The sequence below is a fragment of the Dromiciops gliroides genome, chromosome 5, assembly GCF_019393635.1.
Source record: "Dromiciops gliroides isolate mDroGli1 chromosome 5, mDroGli1.pri, whole genome shotgun sequence".
Classification (NCBI taxonomy): Eukaryota; Metazoa; Chordata; class Mammalia; order Microbiotheria; family Microbiotheriidae; genus Dromiciops; species Dromiciops gliroides.
Window position 1 is genome coordinate 48,120,135 of NC_057865.1, and position 20,229 is coordinate 48,140,363.

General features: G+C 40.2%; 1 protein-coding gene across 3 annotated transcripts in view; it reads right to left on the minus strand.

The window, feature by feature from the left end:
* The window catches only part of AKAP9 (A-kinase anchoring protein 9), a 177,508-nt gene extending 159,915 nt beyond the window's left edge, over positions 1 to 17,593 (minus strand). For all 3 annotated transcript variants that reach the window (XM_043967276.1, XM_043967274.1, XM_043967275.1), the window contains exon 1: positions 17,356 to 17,593. In XM_043967276.1, coding sequence (XP_043823211.1) covers positions 17,356 to 17,403 — 48 coding nt within the window. In that variant the 5' untranslated portion in view covers positions 17,404 to 17,593. The remainder of the gene's footprint in view (positions 1 to 17,355) is intronic.
* Positions 17,594 to 20,229: the final 2,636 nt, after the last annotated feature.

A 20,229-nucleotide genomic window follows, 5' to 3' on the forward strand; every position in this document is an offset into this window, starting at 1 on the left:
TAGCTCATATGTACAGAGTGCTTTCAGGTTTGGTCAAGTCCTTTTCTCCCAACAACCCTCCCTGTAAGGTAGGCATTGCACAATACTACTCCCCCTTACATACTCTATGCTCCAAACAAACTGACCTTTCTTACTGCTTTCTACCTAAATGACAATGCACCTTCCAGGTGTCTTTGCATGTGCCTAGAATGCTCTCTCTCACTTAACTCTCCCTCCTGGGAGTTCTAGCTCTAAGGACGTTAGAGTGGCACTGCCTAAAAAAAGTCTTTCCTAATTGTCCCAGTTATAAGCTTTCCCCCTTCTTTCCAAAAATTACCTTGTATTTGTATTTTATATAGGTTCTATTAATGAATCTGTGTACACGTTTTCTCTCTGGTCAAATGTAAGTGTACCTTTAATTGCAGGGACTAGTTTATTTCTGTCCTTAGAGTTTCAGCACCTAGCATGGTGCCTGGCACACAGTAAGAGATTAATAAATACTCCCTGACTAATTAATAAATGCATGTTGAACCAAGCTGAATTAAAGTGAATTAAGGAGATAGTAAAGGGTGAGCTTTAGCACAAGACTACACTTAAGTTACTGCTTTAAAAAGAATCTTTATCCCTCAATCTTTTTTTGGTGAGGCAGTTGGGGTTAAGTGACTTGCCCAGGGTCACACAGCTAGTAATTGTTAAGTGTCTGAGGCCCTATTTGAACTCAGGTCCTCCTGAATCCAGGGCCGGGGCTCTATCCACTGCGCCACCTACCTGCCCCATCCCTCAATCTTAATGCCACAGAATCTCTTAGTCCAACAGTCCAATAGCACACACAGGTGACAAAACAGATGACCACCCATTCATATCTGCCTGGTGCAAAGCATACAGGAAGTAGTGAATAAATGCCTGGTGACTGCCCATCTTGGGCATGCTTAAGGCACCCACTCAATATACTGTGGAACCTGCCTTGGGCTCTATTGGCAATACAGAGATAATACTGGAACATACTGGCTAGCCCTATGGCCAGCTTTTTTCCTAGTCAAGTGTCCCCCATGAGAATGTAAGCTCCTTTGTATCATTAGAGTTTGGCCCAGTGCCTGGAAGACAGTAGGTGCTTAATAGATGTTTTGTTCACTGCTTTTTATAATGCTTTTCTTGAATAATTCATTTGTAATGTTTTGCAGCAGGGCCATTCACCATATACTTCTCTATTACCAGAGGGTTACAGAGAATTCTCTTCAATCCAATTTTATCCAATAAGGCCCAAACATTTCCCTTCACCACTATTAACTTCCCCTCTATTTTTTATTATTTCTATTATTCTATTTCTATTTTCTCTTAATGTTCTGACTCTATTTCCTTCTGTAAAACATAAGAAAGAGAATGTGACACCCAGAGGACTAATGTGATGTCACCATCACTGATGAGGAAAATAATGTATCAAATTTTTGACAGATCTTTTCCATTTAGTCCCTGAATGTCCTCTTTCTAGACCTCTTTAATTCCCTGGGCATTACTTTCTTCTGCTGAGTCTCTCACCAAGCTTTCTGTAAACTTATTTTTCTCTCACTGCTTCTTGATGCTTTATGAGGCAACACCCCCCATAATCTTTGACCATCCTTCTCTGTAAGATTTCACCAAAAGTTTACATTCTAAGTTGGCATTTTGTCTTGGCGGTCACCTCTCTCTGCTTTGGAAGGAAATCTAGTGTTTCCTGACTTAGACTGTTTCTAGGATCTTTATATTTCCTAGTTATGGCAACTGACTTACATCACTTAAACAAATTCTGTAGGAAATGGTTATTTCTGTTGATGTCCCTTACTCCCTTCATTGTTTCCTGGGCTTTTAAGGTTAAAACCCCAAGATATGAAGTCTAATTAGAGATGACAGGACAGAAGGCAGTGTTATGTAAATAGACAGGGTACAGGGCTTTAGTTCCAGCTTTATTGCTTGCTAGTCTTCTAACATGCCACTTAAGCATTCTCCGCCTCAGTTTCATCACTTGTAACAAATCAAGACAACATTCATATGCCTACTTCACAGCACTGTTGTGAGGATCAACTATAAACTGCAAAGTGTTTTTCAGATGCTTGTTAGTAACACCTCATTTCCTGATTTCCTCAAAGATGAGGGTGGAATCTAAAGAACTTTATGACAATAAGACTTTAGAGAATCTTGGCAGAAAAGTGGATGGTTGTAATTTTTAAGTATTTTTAAAAAATTAAATGATGCTACATTAAAAGAAAAAGAAAGGTTAAAATGTGGGAATTAAGGAAAACAAAGATTATAGTTAAATGCAAGGAATAGCTGGAAGTTGTAAGAATGTGAGAAAAAATTTAAATCTAAACAAGGATAAAGGATAGACTGAATTGTATGACTAGAATTTCAATGGCAGAAACTTAGGCATGTGTGGTGTCAGAAGGAGGTTAAAAAATGAGCATTAGGGGCAGCTAGGTAGCACAGTGATAGAGCACCAGCCCTGGAGTCAGGAGGACCTGAGTTCAAATTCAGCCTCAGACACTTAACACTTACTAGCTGTGTGACCCTGGGCAAGTCACTTCTCCCCCCCCCAAAAAAGGGCATTTTAAATTATATAGACCTTTTTTTTTCTAAATTTTTTTTCCAAACCTGGAAAGACTTAAGTAGACTGATGCTGAGTGAAGAGAACAGAACCAGGAGAACATTGTATACTGTAACAGCAACATTGTGTGATGATCAATTGTGATAGACTTAGCTCTTCTCAGCAATACAATGATCTAAGACAATTCCAAAGGACTCAGGATGGAAAGTGTTCTCCACATCCAGAAAAAAAACAACAAACAAAACCTAAACTGTGGAATCTGAATGCAGATTGACCCATACCATTTTTACTTTTTTTTCTTTTTTGAGGTTTTTCCCTTTTGTTCTGATTCTTTTTTCACATGTCTAATGCAGAAATATGTTTAATGTGATTGTACATATATAATCTATATCAGATTGCTTTCTGTCTTGGGGAGGGGGGAGGAAGGAGGGAGAAAAACATGGAAGTCAAAATCTTATAAAAACAAATGTTGAAAACTATCTTTACATGTAACTGGAAAAAAAATACTATTAAGACTGGGGAAAAACCCTTTATTTTTAGTTATAAATTCCCTCCTTTCCTCCCACCTCTCCCCTGCCCTCCCCATTGAGAAGGCAAGAAATTCAATAATTATTATATATTCGAAGTCAAGAAAAACATATTTCCACATTAGTCATACTGTGAAAGAAAAACAAGCAACAAAAATAAAGAAAATGAAAGAAAATACACTTCAATCTGCATTCAGAGTTCATCAATTCTCTCTCTAGAGGTGGATAGCTTTTTTCATTATGAGTCCTTTGGGACTGTCATGGACTATTGTACTGATCTGAGCAGCTAATTCTTTCAGAGTTGACCATCTTTATAATATGCTGTTACAGTGTACAGTGTTCTCCTGGTTTTTCTCACTTCATTCTTCATCAATTCATATAAATTTTCCCAAGTGTTTCTGAAACCATCCTGCTAATTTCTTATAGCACAACAATATTCCATTACAGTCATACCCTAATTTCCTATTCCCCATTGGCCATCCCCCAATTGATGGCCATCCCCTCAGTTTCCAATTCTTTGCCACCACATAAACAGCTGCTATAAATATTTTGGTGCATATGGGTCCTTTTTCCTTTTTTTAAAAATCCATTTCAGGGTACACACATGATATGACCTTTAAAGAAAATTGGTTTGGAATCTCAAGGAACAAAAAACAATCAGATCCATGCTGCAAACTACTAAGACTATGGACATGTAGAGGAACACACTCACTCAAGAGATGAGCAACAATGCAGTGATTCTATGACTCAACTGCCTCAAAAAAAAAAATAGTAGCCTAGTGTTCAATAAACTCCCAAACCATAACCACTAACGTTATGAGTCACAATCTGACAGAAACTTCTGGGAAAATTCAAAAGCAATCTGGTAGAAATTGGGTTTAGACTAAGATTTCATACCATATACCGAGACAAGTTCCAAATAGACTTGGATAAAGTCACATCATAGAAAAATTAGAAGTGCAAGGAAAGAAACACTTTCCCCAGCTATGGACAGCGGAAGAATTCATGACCAAACAAATGATAGAGGATCATAGAAAAGAAAATGGGATAATTGTGATTACATAAATAAAAATTTAAAGTTCTTGTACAAAGAAAAGCAATCTAGAGTTGAATGGTTGAGGCAGCTACATGGCATATTGAATAGAATACTGGTTCTCTCCTTCCTCATCTCTGCCTCTTGGCTACTCTGGCTTCCTTCAAGCCTCAGCTAAACTCTCACCTTCTACAGGCAGTTTTTCCTGATTTCCCTTCATTCTAGTGCCTTCCCTTTACTGATTATTTCAAGTTTATCTGGTACATAGTTGTATATGTCTTCCCCATTAAAGTATGAGCTCCTTGAGAGCAGGGACTATCTTGCCATTCTCTCTATCCTCAGCCCTTAGCACACTGTAGGTGCAATAATAAATGTTGACTGACTAATGTCTCTCAGTGGGGAAATGCCTAGACAAGTTGTGGCCTATGAACATACTGGAATATAACTGCATAAGAAATGACTGAAAGGGATGCTTTCAGAGAAATCTGGGAAGACTTCAATGAACTGAAATGGAGGAAAGTGAGCTTTATACACTAACATTTTAAAAGGAAAAAAAACTTTAAAAGACTTAAGAATTGTGTTCAATGAAATGACCAATCATCACTCTAGAACACTGATGAAAAAGCACCACCTCCTGACAGAGAAGGCCTGGACTCAAGGTACAGAATGAGATCAGCTTATTTGGACAGAATAAATACAGGAGTATCTTTTGTTTGACTATGTACATTTGTTACAAAAGTTTTCTTTTTCCTTTTTTTTTCAATTTGAGAGAGTGAGGGGACAATACACCAAAGAGACTTGCTTTTTCATTTACAATCCTTTTTTCCAGTTCTACTTCATTTATCTAAATGCTCATTTTATTTAATGTTCAGAATCAATATAATCTAAAATACATTTTTAAAATTGCATCCAATCTATGGTAAATCCAGACACATTTGACATAAACCAATCATGAATGAGCTAGATAAAAACAACAAAAAGTTATTGGTAGACTTTCTTCAATGTTAGGGACCATACTTGTAGACTCATGAGTCATTTTGAACAGTTTCTCTCTTGCTTGGTGGAAGAGGCCTCGTCCAGCCAAACTCCATCAAGAGTTTTATCTCCAAACAATATTGCACACCCTTATCTCCCGCCCGATGGTCTTCTGCAGTTGTGAAGTACCTTAACAAAATCTAGATTTGTTTTAGAGAGTTTATATACTAGCCAAAACTTGCCGAGAATAGGTTAGCTATGGATACATAGTGAAAGTCTCCTTATCTAAACATAGGTCATTACATTCATTAAGTCACATTGTACTCTCCTCCCAAACCCACATAGGCTAATAGGTATTGCTCCTGACCTATTCCTTTCCAAATGTCATTCAATCAATTCCAGACGTTTGACCTTAGTAGTCTACTACAACTTGTAAAGACTTACAATGAATCACATATCTTCAATTACTTTAGAAGCAGTACTGATTAAGCACACTTTGTTCTAGGCACTCTGCAGAGCAGAAGGCAGAAACAGACCCTACCATCAAGGGGTTCACGATCTAATTGGGGAGACAACATGCAAACAACTAGGTACATTTAAAATATATACTAGGTAAACTGGAAGTAATCTCAGAGAGAAGGGACTAGTATTGAGGGGGCACCAGGACAGGCTTCTCGGAAAAAGTAAGATTTGTAGCTAAACCGAAACAATAAAAGGTAGTATATTGTTAAAAATTTGACATAGATGCATTGTTATTTGTATAAAAAATGATCCTATTTGATCACAGGGAGGACATGAGTTGTTTTCCAACAGTGGCCATGTGTATTAAACAATTAACACATGTTGGACAGATACTTCGTAACAATATATTGTTTGTTGAAAGCAGTTAACAGTAATATTTGAAGTCACAATAAGGTGGGCGCAGTAGGCTTAAATTCACAAACTTTGATTCATTAACATACTGTTCAGACTAAAGGATAAAAAGAAATAACCATTTTATTCAATACGGGAAGCTTGATACAGTGAAATGACTATAATTAACCCATTGAATCTTTTTGCCTTTATATGAATCAGTGATAACGCTGACCTATCTAAAAACCATGCTAATAAGTTAAGTGATGCAGATGAAAGTTCTTGACATGGGGGGATTATAACTTACTACATAATACTACTCTGCAGAATCTATTGTCCCATTCGTTACCTCTTATTGCTTGTGATATTGAAATAGTTTAGCAGAGTCTATAATACAGAAATCGTTTTGTCAAGAATCTACTGAGTTATACCAAAAGATACATTACAGTCATCTAATGCTTCCTGACCCTCTGAAGTCAGGCCACTAACCTCATTAGTCAACTGACACTGTTCTCTCTAAAAGTTAGCAGTGGTCTCCTAACTGCCCAATCTAATGGCCTTTTATCAATCTTCACTCACCTTGACCTCTCTGCGGCCTATGGGACTGCTGATTACCCTCTTCTTCATACTCTTTTCTCTCTAGGTTTTCTCTGTCCTGGTTTCTCCTACCCGTCTGACTGCTCCTGCTCACTTTCCTTTGCTTGATCCTCCATCCCAGTTGGGCCTGCTAAAGGGAGGTTCCCACAAGGCTCCTTCTATACTATTTCCCTTGGTGATATAATCAGCTTCCATGAAATCAATTATCATCCCATGCATATGATACTCAGATTTATTTATCCAACATAATCTCTCTCCTAACCTCTGGTCTTACATGTCCAACTGCCTAGTGAATATCTCAAACTGAATGTCCTGTAGACATCTTAAACTCAACAAGCCAAAACTGAACTCCTTATCTTTCCTCCCTAACTGTGTCCTTTTCCTGTTACTGCTGAGGATTCCATCATCCTCCCAGTTACCCAGGCCCACAGCATAGGTGTCATCCTTGACTTCTCTTTCACATCCCTACCCTCCATCCAATCTGTTGGCAAGTTGGGTCATTTCTACCTTCCCAGCATCTTTCATATAAGCTCCCTTCTCTCCTCTGACACTGCCACCACCCTGGTCCCAGCCCTCATCACTTCATACCTGGATTAGTGTAACAGTCTTCCGGTTGATCTCCCTGATTAATCTCACCCCACACTCCAATCTGTCCTCCACTCAACTATCAAAGTGATTTTTCTTTTTTCCCCCCAGGGCAATGAGGGTTAAGTGACTTGCTCAGGGTCACAAAGCTAGTAAGTGTCAAGTGTCTTAGGCTGGATTTGAATTCAGGTTCTCCTGAATCCAGGGCCAGTGCTCTATCCACTGCACCACCTAGCTGCCCCCCAAAGTGATTTTTCTAAAGTGCTGGTCTGACCATGTCCTCCAGTTGTGAGTGAGATTTTCCCCACCCCTTAGATGTAAGTGATTTAACTATGGTAATAATCAGTATGTTAACTAAAATTGTGATTTAATATATTTAGGTATTTTTATTAGTAGCTTAAGATTAAGATAGATGTTAGTAGGGCTATACAAATATTACATTGAAATGGTTCTGCAACCACACATAATTATCAGCTAAGTCCGAAACTTTAAAAGGTCAGCTACCAAGAACAGTAACTGCTGAGCCAGATAGACCAATCAAGTGATTCAGGAATAGTCATGTTCTGAAGTTGGTAGGACCACATACAGAACCACATATATCAGTTGTGGCAGCATCTGTTTGTGGCTCTTCTTACAAAATATGCAGGGGCAGCTAGATGGCGCAGTGGATAAAACACCGGCCCTGGATTCAGGAGTACCTGAGTTCAAATCCGGCCTCAGACACTTAACACTTACTAGCTGTGTGACCCTGGGCAAGTCACTTAACCCCAATTGCCCTGCAAAAAAAAAACAACAACAACAAAATATGCACTGCTTTGCTTGTGTTTTGTGACTCTTCTTTTAGATGTGAATTACTTTGATTGTATTAAGTGGTTTTTCTTGCAGATATGCCCTATTTTGATTATGTTGTGTGTCTAAAAATAGTAGTATATAAATACATAGTACATATACATAAATAAATAATGTATAAATACCCTGTAGGGGTATAAAACCCTGGTTAGCCCCAGGCCTGGGGCCTTTGGTCATAGACCTTAGGTCAGCTTTATGTGAGATAGGTACCCTCTCAATAAACTTATTTCCCTACAGCTTGAGACTTCGCTGTTTCTGTTCTTCGTCAGACTTAGAAATTTTCGTTACACAGTGTCTCCTAATTACCTCCAGGATCAAAGACAAAATGCTCTGTTTCAATTTTAAAACCCTTCATAACCTGGTCCCTCCCTATGTTCCAGTCTTCTTACACTTCACTGCCTTCAATGTCCTCTAGGACCCAGGGACACCAGCTTCCTCGCAGTTGCTCAGATAAGATATTATATCTCTGGATTCCGTTCATTTCCACTGGCTTACTACCAGACCTGGATTGTTCTCCCTCATCTCCACCTCCTTGCCTCCCCTGACTTCCTTCTGCAAGAACCTTTTCCTGGTGCCCCTTCATGCTAGTGTCTTCCCTCAGAGATTATTATCCTGAACAGATCTTGTTTGTACATATCTGATTGCATGACGTCTCTCTCATTAGAATGTGAGCTCCTTGACGGAAGGAAACTTTGTCTTTCTTTACCCAGTGCCCAGCACATCGTGGATACTTAATAAATGCTTTTGATTTCTTATTTTTTTAATATAAAAGTATTTTATTATTTTCTAGTTACATGTAGAGAGTTTTCAACCTGTGTTTTTATAAGATTTCCTAGTTCCAAATTTCTCTCTCTCTCCCCCTCCCCTCCCCTCTCCCCAAGACAGAAGGCAATCTGCTATAGGTTATATAGGTACAATCACATTAAACATATTTCTGCATTAGTCATGTTGTGAAAGAAGAATCAGAACCAAAGGGGAAAACCTCAAAAAAGAAAAACAAAATGCTTTTGATTTCTTTAACAGAAGCTGAAATCATAACATTCTTTGTGGTAATAACCAAAGGAAAAACCTATAGTGATCAAGGAATGCTAATATCACCTACAACTTACATGATATCTTTCTTCTAAGAACTCAGAGTTCTCATATATTTATTCTGTGCTCCAACATTCCCATGAAAGAGGTTATAGCAGGAATTATGATAATATCAATAGCCAACATTTGTAAGGGATTGAAAATTTGCAATCCATTCATTTCATACAAGTTCCACAGCAACTCTGTGAGGTTGGTCCTACATGTATTATCATCCCCATTTATGCATGAGTACAGTGAGACTAAAAAAAAATCACAGGAGAGATTAGATTAGATTAGATTAGAACCAAGGCCTCTCAGATTTCCAAATCCAGCACCTATCCACTGTACTATATTGCCTCCTAAAAGATGGAGCAGCGAAAGTCCAGAATTAAGTGATCCCACCCTCAAGGAGCTCATATGCTAAAACAAGAGTGACAATATGCCATCAACTATGTACAAACAAGATATATTCATGACAATAATATCAGAGGGAAGTTAAGTGACTATGGGGAGAGGCTGCAAAGAGGCAAAGTCCAGTACTTTTTCCACTACACTAAAATGGAAAATTCAGAGTTAATCAAAGCTAAATAAAGTTTGTAAATAAAATTAACTTTTCATAAGGTGTTTTAATGACGTGAAAACTTAAACTGAATATTAGTCGAACTGTATTATAAATCAACCAAAAAGGATATTCCTTCCAGATGGTATCTCATAAGAGAATAAATGAGTTTTTCCACAGATTTTGCATTTCGAGATAAAATATAATTACATATATTTTTACTAAAATGCAGATAAAGCCTAACAAATAATATTGTTTTGTTTTAATATATAAAATACTTTATAGATTCTAGTTCTGGTTCATTAACTTTTTTTTTTTTAAGTAGGTTTTTGCTTCATGGAATAATGTATTCTTTTTTTCTAATGACTTTTCAACTTCGAATTATTTGAATAATTATCAAATTCCCTTTTTACTTCCTGTTTTGAATGCTCTATCATCCACTTTCAGTTTCACTGGGATTGCTAACATATACGGGAACCCTCCTTGTTAACTCTATCCTTATTGGATCACATTCTAGTTTTCATATGAGAGGAGAGATCTAGAAATGGAAGGTCATCTGATTAACCCCCCATTGTAAACAGGAATAAACGGAGACCAAAAAAAGATTAAGCTCCTTGCCCATGGCCACCTGAGTAGTGGCAGCTCAGATGCCATGGAAGGCCAAGTCCTCTGACCCCAAGTCCAGACTTCTTCAGTGGTACCATGCTGCCTCTCTTTTAATGGATCATCCTATCTGCTTGGTTCCTCTTGTCTTCATTACTTTCCAGTTCCTTCTTGAAGAGCCTCCTCTATGACAAGTTTTAAACGGCCCATCTTTCCGCCTCTCCTCTTATCCTATGCCTCTCCACTTAGTTTCATCCTTTGAGGTTTACATCCTTTTCCAACAAAGCTCCAGTGCCGTGATGAAGAGTTTTAAATTGTACACATTTCTTCTTGTTATTGGCAATGCACAGATTTAAATTCAAGAACTGAATCAGCCAGTACTTGTAAACAAGCATAAAACAATGCTGGAAAGAACAGTAAAAGAAGGCTACTTTCTTCACATTTGAATAATGTAGCTTTAATTTCCAAGGTACAGGAATTTCAGACAATTACAATTTTTTTCTTTACTCATAGGTTCAATAATTGAGAATTTGTGGGACTAAGAGGCTTAACGATAGAATTTTTTTCAGTGCTTTTTATGTAAGTTTACTTCTGAACAGTTAGTAAAAAAGACTTAACAGTCTTACTATTCAGGCGAAAAAGCATGAGGCCATCAAAAAAGAATGTTAGCTTAGTTTTAATGTTACTGTAGTGATGTTTTTCCTTAAAAAAAAAGGTACTGTCAGTTATAAAAAAAATTCTGTACATTGGTGTACTGCTGTGGTTTGTGGGATTCTGCTGGAGAATTAACAGAACTTTTATAAAGTACAGAGTATGAAATTACACTAGTCATAGCTTATTGCTAAAGTTAACATAACTGACCTTTCCTTGGTTATGCTCACAAATACCATAATGTTCTCTTTATATATAAAGTTGTAAATATTTTTACTTGGAAAAAATAATAGTTTTGAAGGGAAATGGAATTAACTTTTTAGTTCTGCAGCAGGGGTAGTTTGTTTTGCCTCTCTCACTAATACATCTTTATAATCACCACCAAGAATGATGCTAGCACAGTTCTAGAAAAAAATTAATTCAGTTAGTAATAAAAAGTTAGTGTAGTGGTTAGTGCATACTTGAAATAAGGAAGATCTGGATTCAAGTCTGGCCTCTGACACACTTTAGGCTGAATGACTAGGGCCAAATCACTTAAACTCTGTACCTGGTCAACTCTCTATGACTATTTATTATAGACGAGTTGAGCTGCCTAAGTGAAAGGAGTTTCTACCTACCAATGATATCATAGGTCATCAGTATATATAATATAATAATTTCTTACATCCTTAGAGGTCAATTAAGATGTGATCTACAAATATGGTTTTTCCCTTCTATGAATTATTTGAGATAGATGTGTACTAAAGGATTTCACTTTTTTGGTTACATACACAGAATCTTTTCCAGGTAAATTCTTTAATGCTGGATGTTCATCACACTTACAGGGTTTCTTTCCAGTATGAACCCTTCCAGTAATCTTGACGATTTGGAACAAAGAACTATGTAAAAAGCCTCTGTGCTGTTGAAATGGGTGGTCACAAAGCCTTGAGCTAAGATCCATATACTTTGTTTCACAGAAATGATTTTCAGGGTTGAACTCAGAGGCTAACTCTTATTCAATATTTAACAATTCTAATAAACTGACTATTTGGTTTCCCATTAAAAGCATCACAGAGGCATTTCCAATGTCTCATGATGGCCAAAAGACATTGGACAATGAAGAAAGTTAATCAATAAAGAAAAAGGAAAGGGGAAATAGTATTTCCAGACCTCAAATTATATTATAAAGAAGAAATCACTAAAACTATTTGGTACTAACTTTTTAAAAAAAATTAGAAAAGTAGATCAGCAGAAGAGACTAGCTAAGCAAGAACCAGACATGGACATCATATCACACTAAGCTCAAAATATATGCTTGACTTGAATATAAGAGGTCATATCACTAAACATTAGAAGATAATAAGACCAGCTACTTTTTACAACTATAGCATGAGGGAAAATGTCTTAATTTTTTAAAATGATAGTTAATCACAAAAGATAAAATGGATAATTTTGATTACACAAAATCAAAAATCTTTTAAATGAATGAAATCATGCAACTCCAATGAGAAAGAAAACCACTAACTATGAAAAAAAAATCTTTTCATCAAAATCTCTGATAAGAAAGTAGATATCCAAGGGTTTAGTAGTTTAAAAACTGCACTAGGACTTTTGAGACAGCTTGTATAGGAACTAAAATACATGAGACCAAGAGCTATTCCCCAATAAATAAGTAGTTAAAAGATATTAATAGTTTTCAAAAGAATTACAACAACCATATGAAAGGTTACTCCATATTTCTAATAATAAGAGAAATACAAATCAAAGCAAACCTAAGGTCTCCTCACAGCTAGCAAATTGACAAATATGACAAAAGAAATTCTCAGTGTCAGGAGGGTGATACTGCCACTGGAACTGTGAACTAATCCAACATTCACAGATGCCCCCCCCCCCACTTTTGCTGGCAAAGAACTAGACACAAAGAAGATACCCACTATTTCAAGAATGGCTAAGCAAGTTATGCTACATCAATGTAATATGATATTATTTTAATAAATGATGACTATGAAGAATTCAGAGAAGAATCTAAAGATTAATATGAACAAATACATAAGAAAGCAGAACCAAAAAGAAATAAATTATAATGTAAATGGAAAGAACAAAACAATAAAAGAAAATTGGATATTATGTAATTATAAGGACCAAACTTGGCTCTGGAGAATCATTCAATAAGCCATTATTAAATAACTCTATAGCACTGTGAAAGAAATACTAAAAGAAAATGAAACCATCTCAAACCTTAAGGAACTTATATGCTTGAGGACAGTGTAGGGAGAGAGATATTTACTTATATATGTACAAGATAATGGGGGGGGGGTTAGGGGGGATAATTGAGAAAATGCACTACCCTCCATTCATTGCAGAGGGAGGGGACTCTTGTTGTGGAATAGTGCATATACTGTATATGTCGGTCAATAAACACTTATTAAATGACTACTATGTGCCAGGCACCATGCTCACAATCTATATACAAACAAATTTTTATAAATAAGCTATTTATACAAGCAAAATGGGAAATCAGAGAGAATGCACTAGAATTAAGAGGGATTGTTGATTTTGCAGAACTGCCTTTTTTCTTTCTTTCAATTTTTTTTTTTGGTTGGGCAATGGAGGTTAAGTGACTTGTACAAGGTCACACAGCTAGTGTCAAGTGTCTGAGGCCAGATTTGAACTCAGGTCCTTCTGAATCCAGGGCTGGTGCTTCATCCACTCTGCCAACTAGTTGCCCTTTTTTCTTTTAAAATAATTATTACAAATGATTATTTAATAGTTCCAAGGAAAATATAGATTTAGAAATGAATATAAAATCAAAAGACATCAATAAAAATAAGAAATGTTTAAGGTTATAACTATATGCCTCTGGAGGGTAATGAGAAACTTTTTATTACTAGGGCTTTAGATAAAAGGCCCAATTATCATAACTGATTTTAGGAAATAAAGTACATTTTTTGCTCTTCTCAACCTATAGTACCATAAGTATCAGAAAATTACTTTTCAAAAGTCTTTCTCAAATGTAGTTCACATTATTTTTTAAAGGTCTCAATTCCACAAGGCAATGTCAATATTTTTTTCCAAAACAAAGGTTAAAGGTTAAACTCCTAATAATAGGAATTTATGATTTATACAGGGTGTTGGGGCAGCTAGGTGGCTCAGTGGATAAAAGCACTGGCCCTGGATTCAGGAGGACCTGAGTTCAAATCCAGCCTCAGACACTTGACACTAGCTGTATGACCCTGGGCAAGTCACTTAACCCTCATTACTCTGCAAAATTTTATACAGGTTGTTCTGTCCTCACAATTCCATGGGGGTTGGGAGGATGGCCGGGGGGGGGGGGGGGAGCGGGGAGAGGAGGGGGAAGAAGAGAAATATTATTCTTTGCATCTTAAATATAAGAACCTAAGGCTTAAAGTGAAAGAGTGGCTTTTCTATAGGCACTGAGATAGTAAGCAAGACGCCTTAGAGATCAGCTCCTACAAACCCTATTCCCCAACCCCCCCATTCAAACTCAAATCATCTTTGCCAAGTTCAGTGTTCTATTCATCATGCTGCTTCTCTAACTAGGATCAGGTAGGAAGAACAGGGGCTCTGTTCCTCTTTCTCATATAGAATTTTCAAAGACAAAATTTAAAAAAATAACAGAAGGTTTAGAACTCTGGTTTTATGAAAGGATCCTGCATTCAAGATTCTTCATCTCTGTTCCTGGGTGACCCCAGGCAGGTCACTTAACTTCTCTCTCACCTCTGTTTCTTCATCTGTGGGGTTTGGGGGAACGGATGATCTTTATAGCACTGTAAAATCTCTAATCCTTATAAGAAGAACGATACACTGTATCGTTGCCCACACAATAAGCTATGTTCTTTCAGAATGGTTTTATTTTCCGCTAAAAAATGATATCTGGATTGAAAGGGGAGAAAATTCCAGGATAAAAATCAAATCAGATATTTTATAAAGTCAGATCATGGGATCAAAGCTTTAGAACTATAAATGGTTTTAAGAGGTCAAAGAATTCAACTCTGTTCCTCATTTTACAGATAAGGGAACTTCAGACAAGAGAGGGTAAAAAACTATCTCCAAGGTCACACAGCTATAAAGGGTGTCCTTGATGAACCAATCCCAGCCCCCAGGTCCCAATCCAGCAGTCTTTCACTAAGCCACATCTTCCTTTATGGGCTTTCTGAAGTATAGCCTCTGCTCTCTCGACTTGTATGCAAGCATTAGAGACTGTGCTCGGGTACTCAGGATGCACAGATTGAAAAAAGAGGCTTCCCTTCTCTCCCATCACTTAATAAAAGCCCTCAGTGACCCAGCTGAGTAAATTCAATCACTCAAGCCTTGACTCTAAGTAAAGTGAGCCCTGATGTATTAATGTGAAGATTCAATGAAAGCTGTACTCACTAAAATCTTAACAGTTAATACAAATATGTCTACACATCAAACTTGGCTTGGTTGTTGAAATCATTTGGGGGAGACCGGGCTTGAAAGGAAGAGCCAATCATATTAGCACTAAAATACTGGTAGTAACACTGGATCCTTGAAAGCTATGCCAGATTTAGCAGGACCTAGAAAAAGCTAAAAAAAAAATATGGATGTGTTTTTTTTTATCTGAGGACCAGCCTAGCTAAGTTTGAAAGGGCTCAGCAGCAGCAGCAGGTGCTAAATATATTGGTAGGCCACAGCAATTCATACAGAAATTCATAAAGACTAAGATGAAGAAACTGTTTCAATTTGAATCATTGGTAGGTATAGCCATATCATGAATCTTTTAAGTTACTGAAGTACTAGTAATTATCTTTAATATGAGAGTTTAGGGGCAGCTAGGTGGTGCAGTGGATAAAGCACTGGCCCTGGATTCAGGAAGACCTGAGTTCAAATCCAGCCTCAGACACTTGACACTTACTAGCTGTGTGACCCTGGGCAAGTCACTTAACCCCAACTGCCTCACCAAAAAAAAAAAAAGCCAAGGGCATTTTAGAGTAATAAATATCCTTAGAAATGATTTTAAAAGAGATTCATTATTATAATTTGTAGCTTGTCTACAATCATAGCCAATGCCTATATAGTACTTTAAAGTTTACAAAAAGCATTACATGGGATTAATTAATTTGATCCTAACAAGCCTATAAAGAAGACATTACCGTGCCACTTTGCTGATGAGGTTAAGTGATTGTCTATGGACACCAGCTACTAACTGACAGAGGCAGGGTTCACACCTAGGTCTCCCTTGACTCCAGGTTATCACTTTCTACACCACCAAGCCACCTCTCCAGATAATAAGTTTACTGTAAATCTGATATGTAATAACTCACAGTCAATTTTGCCTCAGACACTGACTAGCTGTAGCAATGTAAAGTCACAACTTCTGAGTGGGTTTCCCTATCTGTAAAATGGAAATAACAATAGCACCCACCTTGCAGGATGGTGAAGATCAAGCATGTAAAGAGTTTTGCAAACCTTAAAATACAACTGTCAGTGATTCATATGACCACAGATATAATAAAACTAAAGTATCTCAAACACTGATAATACAAGATAGAAATAATCAGTGTTGGAAGGGCCTGTTGGTGAACCATTGGGAAAAGCAATCTGAAATGACGCTAACAAAAAATAAAATTAAAGAGACTAAAATGTCCATTCCCTTTGACCCAGATATATCACAGTTGGGCCAAGTTTGTCATGGAAGTGTGAGACACGCTTAACCTCCGCTCGCGTCAAATCTGTTAGTTCCACAAAACACCAAGCCCCCTTCCCACCACAAAGAACTTCAAACGCCAAGAGGGAGAGCACGGCTCACCCCTCTCCTAAAAACACCTCCCTTCCCTTCCCTTGCAGCATGTCACAGCTGGCACTTGTGGCAGCATTCAGGACATAGCTGTGCGGGGCCGTCCCCGGACAGCTGTCACAGGCCGATCCCGCTGGCCCAGAAGTGCCAACGTGCCTCTCCCAAACCCGGGGTGGAGGCCCTTCCTGCGACTGTGGAACGAGGGAAAGAAAGAGCCCACCTGTCAAAACCTGCACATCAGCTGCATGCGTGTGTGTGTGCGTGCGTGTGGGGAGGGGTGGGGGGTGGAATAAAGGGGAGAAAGAGAGTGAAGACAAAAGACACGTCTACCTGGAGGAGGGGGGGAGAAGGGAGGGAGGAGACAAAAGACCACCACCTAGCCGCCTTCCCCAAGGTGGGAAATCGGGAGAAGTCCACAAAGGTTGGTGATGAGGCTGAGACAAAGCCAGGTTTCAGGAAGGCTCCCCCCGGGCGGGGGTCTGAAGCTTGGGGAATCGTGGGCGGGGTCGGCCACCCCCTCGGGAGGCACAAGGGAGGCAAGTATTCTATCCCCCAGGCCAGAATGAAGGGGCGGGGCAGGGACCCCCCGCAGCGCAGGCAGCGGCTCAGCGCCCCTCCCCACCGCCCCATCTCACCGCCCCACCTTAGGATCAGGGCCCCGGCCGAACCACGGCCTCGCCTCGGGCTTCCACTTCCCCGCCCTCCCCAGGCCGGGCCGGACGGCCGGGCCGGGCTTACCTTGGCTCTGCCGGCCTCCAGCTTCTTCTGTCGCTCCTCGTCCTCCATGGCCCGCGCTGGGGAGGGAGGGAAGGAAGGAGACAAGGAAAGAGGAAAGGGAAGGGCCGGATTGAGAAGGAGGGCACGGCAGCGGGCCGGGACTCGGCGCCGCGCTCCGCCGCCGGCCGCGCGCGAACTCCCGTAGCCGGCTCACAGGAGGATCGTCCCCGGCGCAGCCGCCATCTTCGTCTCCACGTAAACAGACAGGCCGCGGGCGGGGGAGGGACGGGGGGAAGGAAGGGGACGTCGGCGCAGCCGCCGCTGACCCGGGCTCCTGCAGGTGCGCCGGGAACCCCGCCCCCCTGAGCCCCCCGCCGCGCTCCAGACCACGCCCCCGACCCCCGCCGCGCTCCAGGCCCCGCCTCCCGCCGCCCGCGGGCCTGACAGAATAGAGACCTGCCTACCTGCCAGTTAAGTCAAGTCAACCAGCCTAGAGTAAGGGCGCACCACGTGGTGTCCGGCCCTGGACTAAGCGCTGGGGGCCAAAAGGACCCAGTCAGTACCCGGTGCTCGGTGCTCACATGGGAGAGGCACCGGGCTGACGATTATGGGCCGACCAGACATAGGATAAATGGGGGATAATCCACAGCATGGAGGGGGACCTGCCACTTCAACCCCTCCCCCATTTCACGGATAAGGAAACTGAGGCCACAGAAGTGCAGAGATTTCCAGAAGTTCCCGCAGGGAAGGAGAAGCGAGGCAGGATTCGAACCCAGGAATGGTGTCTAATAGTTTAAAGGGCACTCACTCACGGTTGGGGAGAAGGGTTCCATTCTGGCCCTGAGGCCCACTTGCTGTGTGGCTTTATTCAAACATGGGGTCAACAATGTACTCGTGTCGCAGTGCTGGACTTAGGGAAGGGAGATCCTGAGTTCAAATCCTACATCAGGCTTACTAGCTCTCTAAGTGGCCCAACCACCGGCTTCCCTGAGTCTCAGGTTCCTCATCTGTGAAGGAAGGAAGGAAGGATGGAAGGAAGGAAGGAAGGAAGGAAGGAAGGAAGGAAGGAAGGAAGGAAGGAAGGAAGGAAGGAAGGAAGGAAGGAAGGAAGGAAGGAAGGAAGGAAGGAAGGAAGGAAGGAAGGAAGGAAGGAAGGAAGGGAGGGAGGGAGGGAGGGAGGGAGGGAGGAAGGGAGGGAGGGAGGGAGGGAGGGAGGAAGGGGGAGGGGAGGGGAGGGGAGGGGAGGGGAGGGGAGGGGAGGGGAGGGGAGGGGAGGGGAGGGGAGGGGAGGGGAGGGGAGGGGAGGGAAGGGAAGGGAAGGGAAGGGAAGGGAAGGGAAGGGAAGGGAAGGGAAGGGAAGGGAAGGGAAGGGAAGGGAAGGGAAGGGAAGGGAAGGGAAGGGAAGGGAAGGGAAGGGAAGGAGGGAGGAAGGAAGGAAGGAGAAAGAAAAGGAAAGAAAGGAGGCCTTTCTAGGCTTCTAAGTAAGGTATCTTCTAGCTCTTAATCTATGTTCCTATAAATCCCTTTGACTTTCAGGATCTCAGTTTCCTCACTTGTAAAATGAAGGGGATTGGACTAGAGCAGGGTTTCTTAACCTTTTTTGTCTTGTAGACTCCTCCGGCTGGCTAGTGAAGCCTACAGACACCCTTAATAACGTTTTTAAATACATGACATAAAATACATAGGGTTACAAAGGAAGCCAATTGAATCCAAATACTTATTATATTGAATTACTAATTATATACTGAAATAGTTAATTTTTTTAAAATTTCACGGACCCCAGATTAAGAAGCCCTGTAAGAAAGGAGCCCTGAATTCTCTTTCAACTTTCAAAATAGCTTATCTTCTATGGGGATAATAATAGCACCTCCCTTCCACGGTTGTAAGGATCAAGAGAGATAATATTTGTAAAGCACTTAGCACAGTGACTGGCACATAGTAAGCACTATATAAGTGTTCTCTATAGTCATTAGTATTATTACTTAACCTCTGCCTCAGTTTCCTCATGTGTACAATGGGATAATAATAATAATAATAATAATAGAGCCTCCCTCTCAGGGTTGTTGTGAGGATCAAGTGAGGTAATAAAGCACTTAGGATAGTGCCTAGCACATAGTAGGGGCTATATAAATGTTAGCTGCTATCATCATCATCATCATCATGAGAATCTGGGCAACTAGGTGACAGTGGATAGAGCAATGGCCCTGGAATCAGGAGGAGCTGAGTTCAAATCCAGCCTCTGACACTTGACACTTATACTAGCTGTGTGACCCTAGGCAAGTCACTTAACCTCAATTGCCTCAAACATCCAGAGCCATCTCTGGTCATCCTAATGTATATCTCGCCACTGAACTCAAATGGCTTTGGAGGAAAGAATGAGGTTGGTTACCTTGCACAGCCCTCTCTCACTTAAATCCTATTCACTGTATAAGTCATGACATCACCCCAATGTCACTGTCCTCTCTGAGAACAAAGGACAAACAACAACAGTCATTAAGATCAGGCAATGCACCATGCGATCATTGATTCAGAACAGGATTTTTGAGGCCATCTAATTCAACCTCTTCATTTTATAGATAAGAAAACTGAAGCTCAGGAAGGTTGGCTGACTTGTCCAGGAACACAAAAGTAGTGCAGGACAAAACTGAGGTTGAAATCTTAAATCTAAATCTTTCCATTACACCCAGCATTCCTCTTCTATGCGTCCCAATGCAAGGTAGGAAGGAAAGGGGGCAAAGAAGAGCTCAGAGTACTAGGGCACAATTAGGTGTGGAAGATTTGGAGCTAACACAAAGCAAGGACACATTAACACCTGGGAGTCAGAAGAATGGGGGAGGTTTCAGGTATATATAGGGTGGCAGTTTAGCTGACTTGAAGACTTGAAGGAAGATAAGC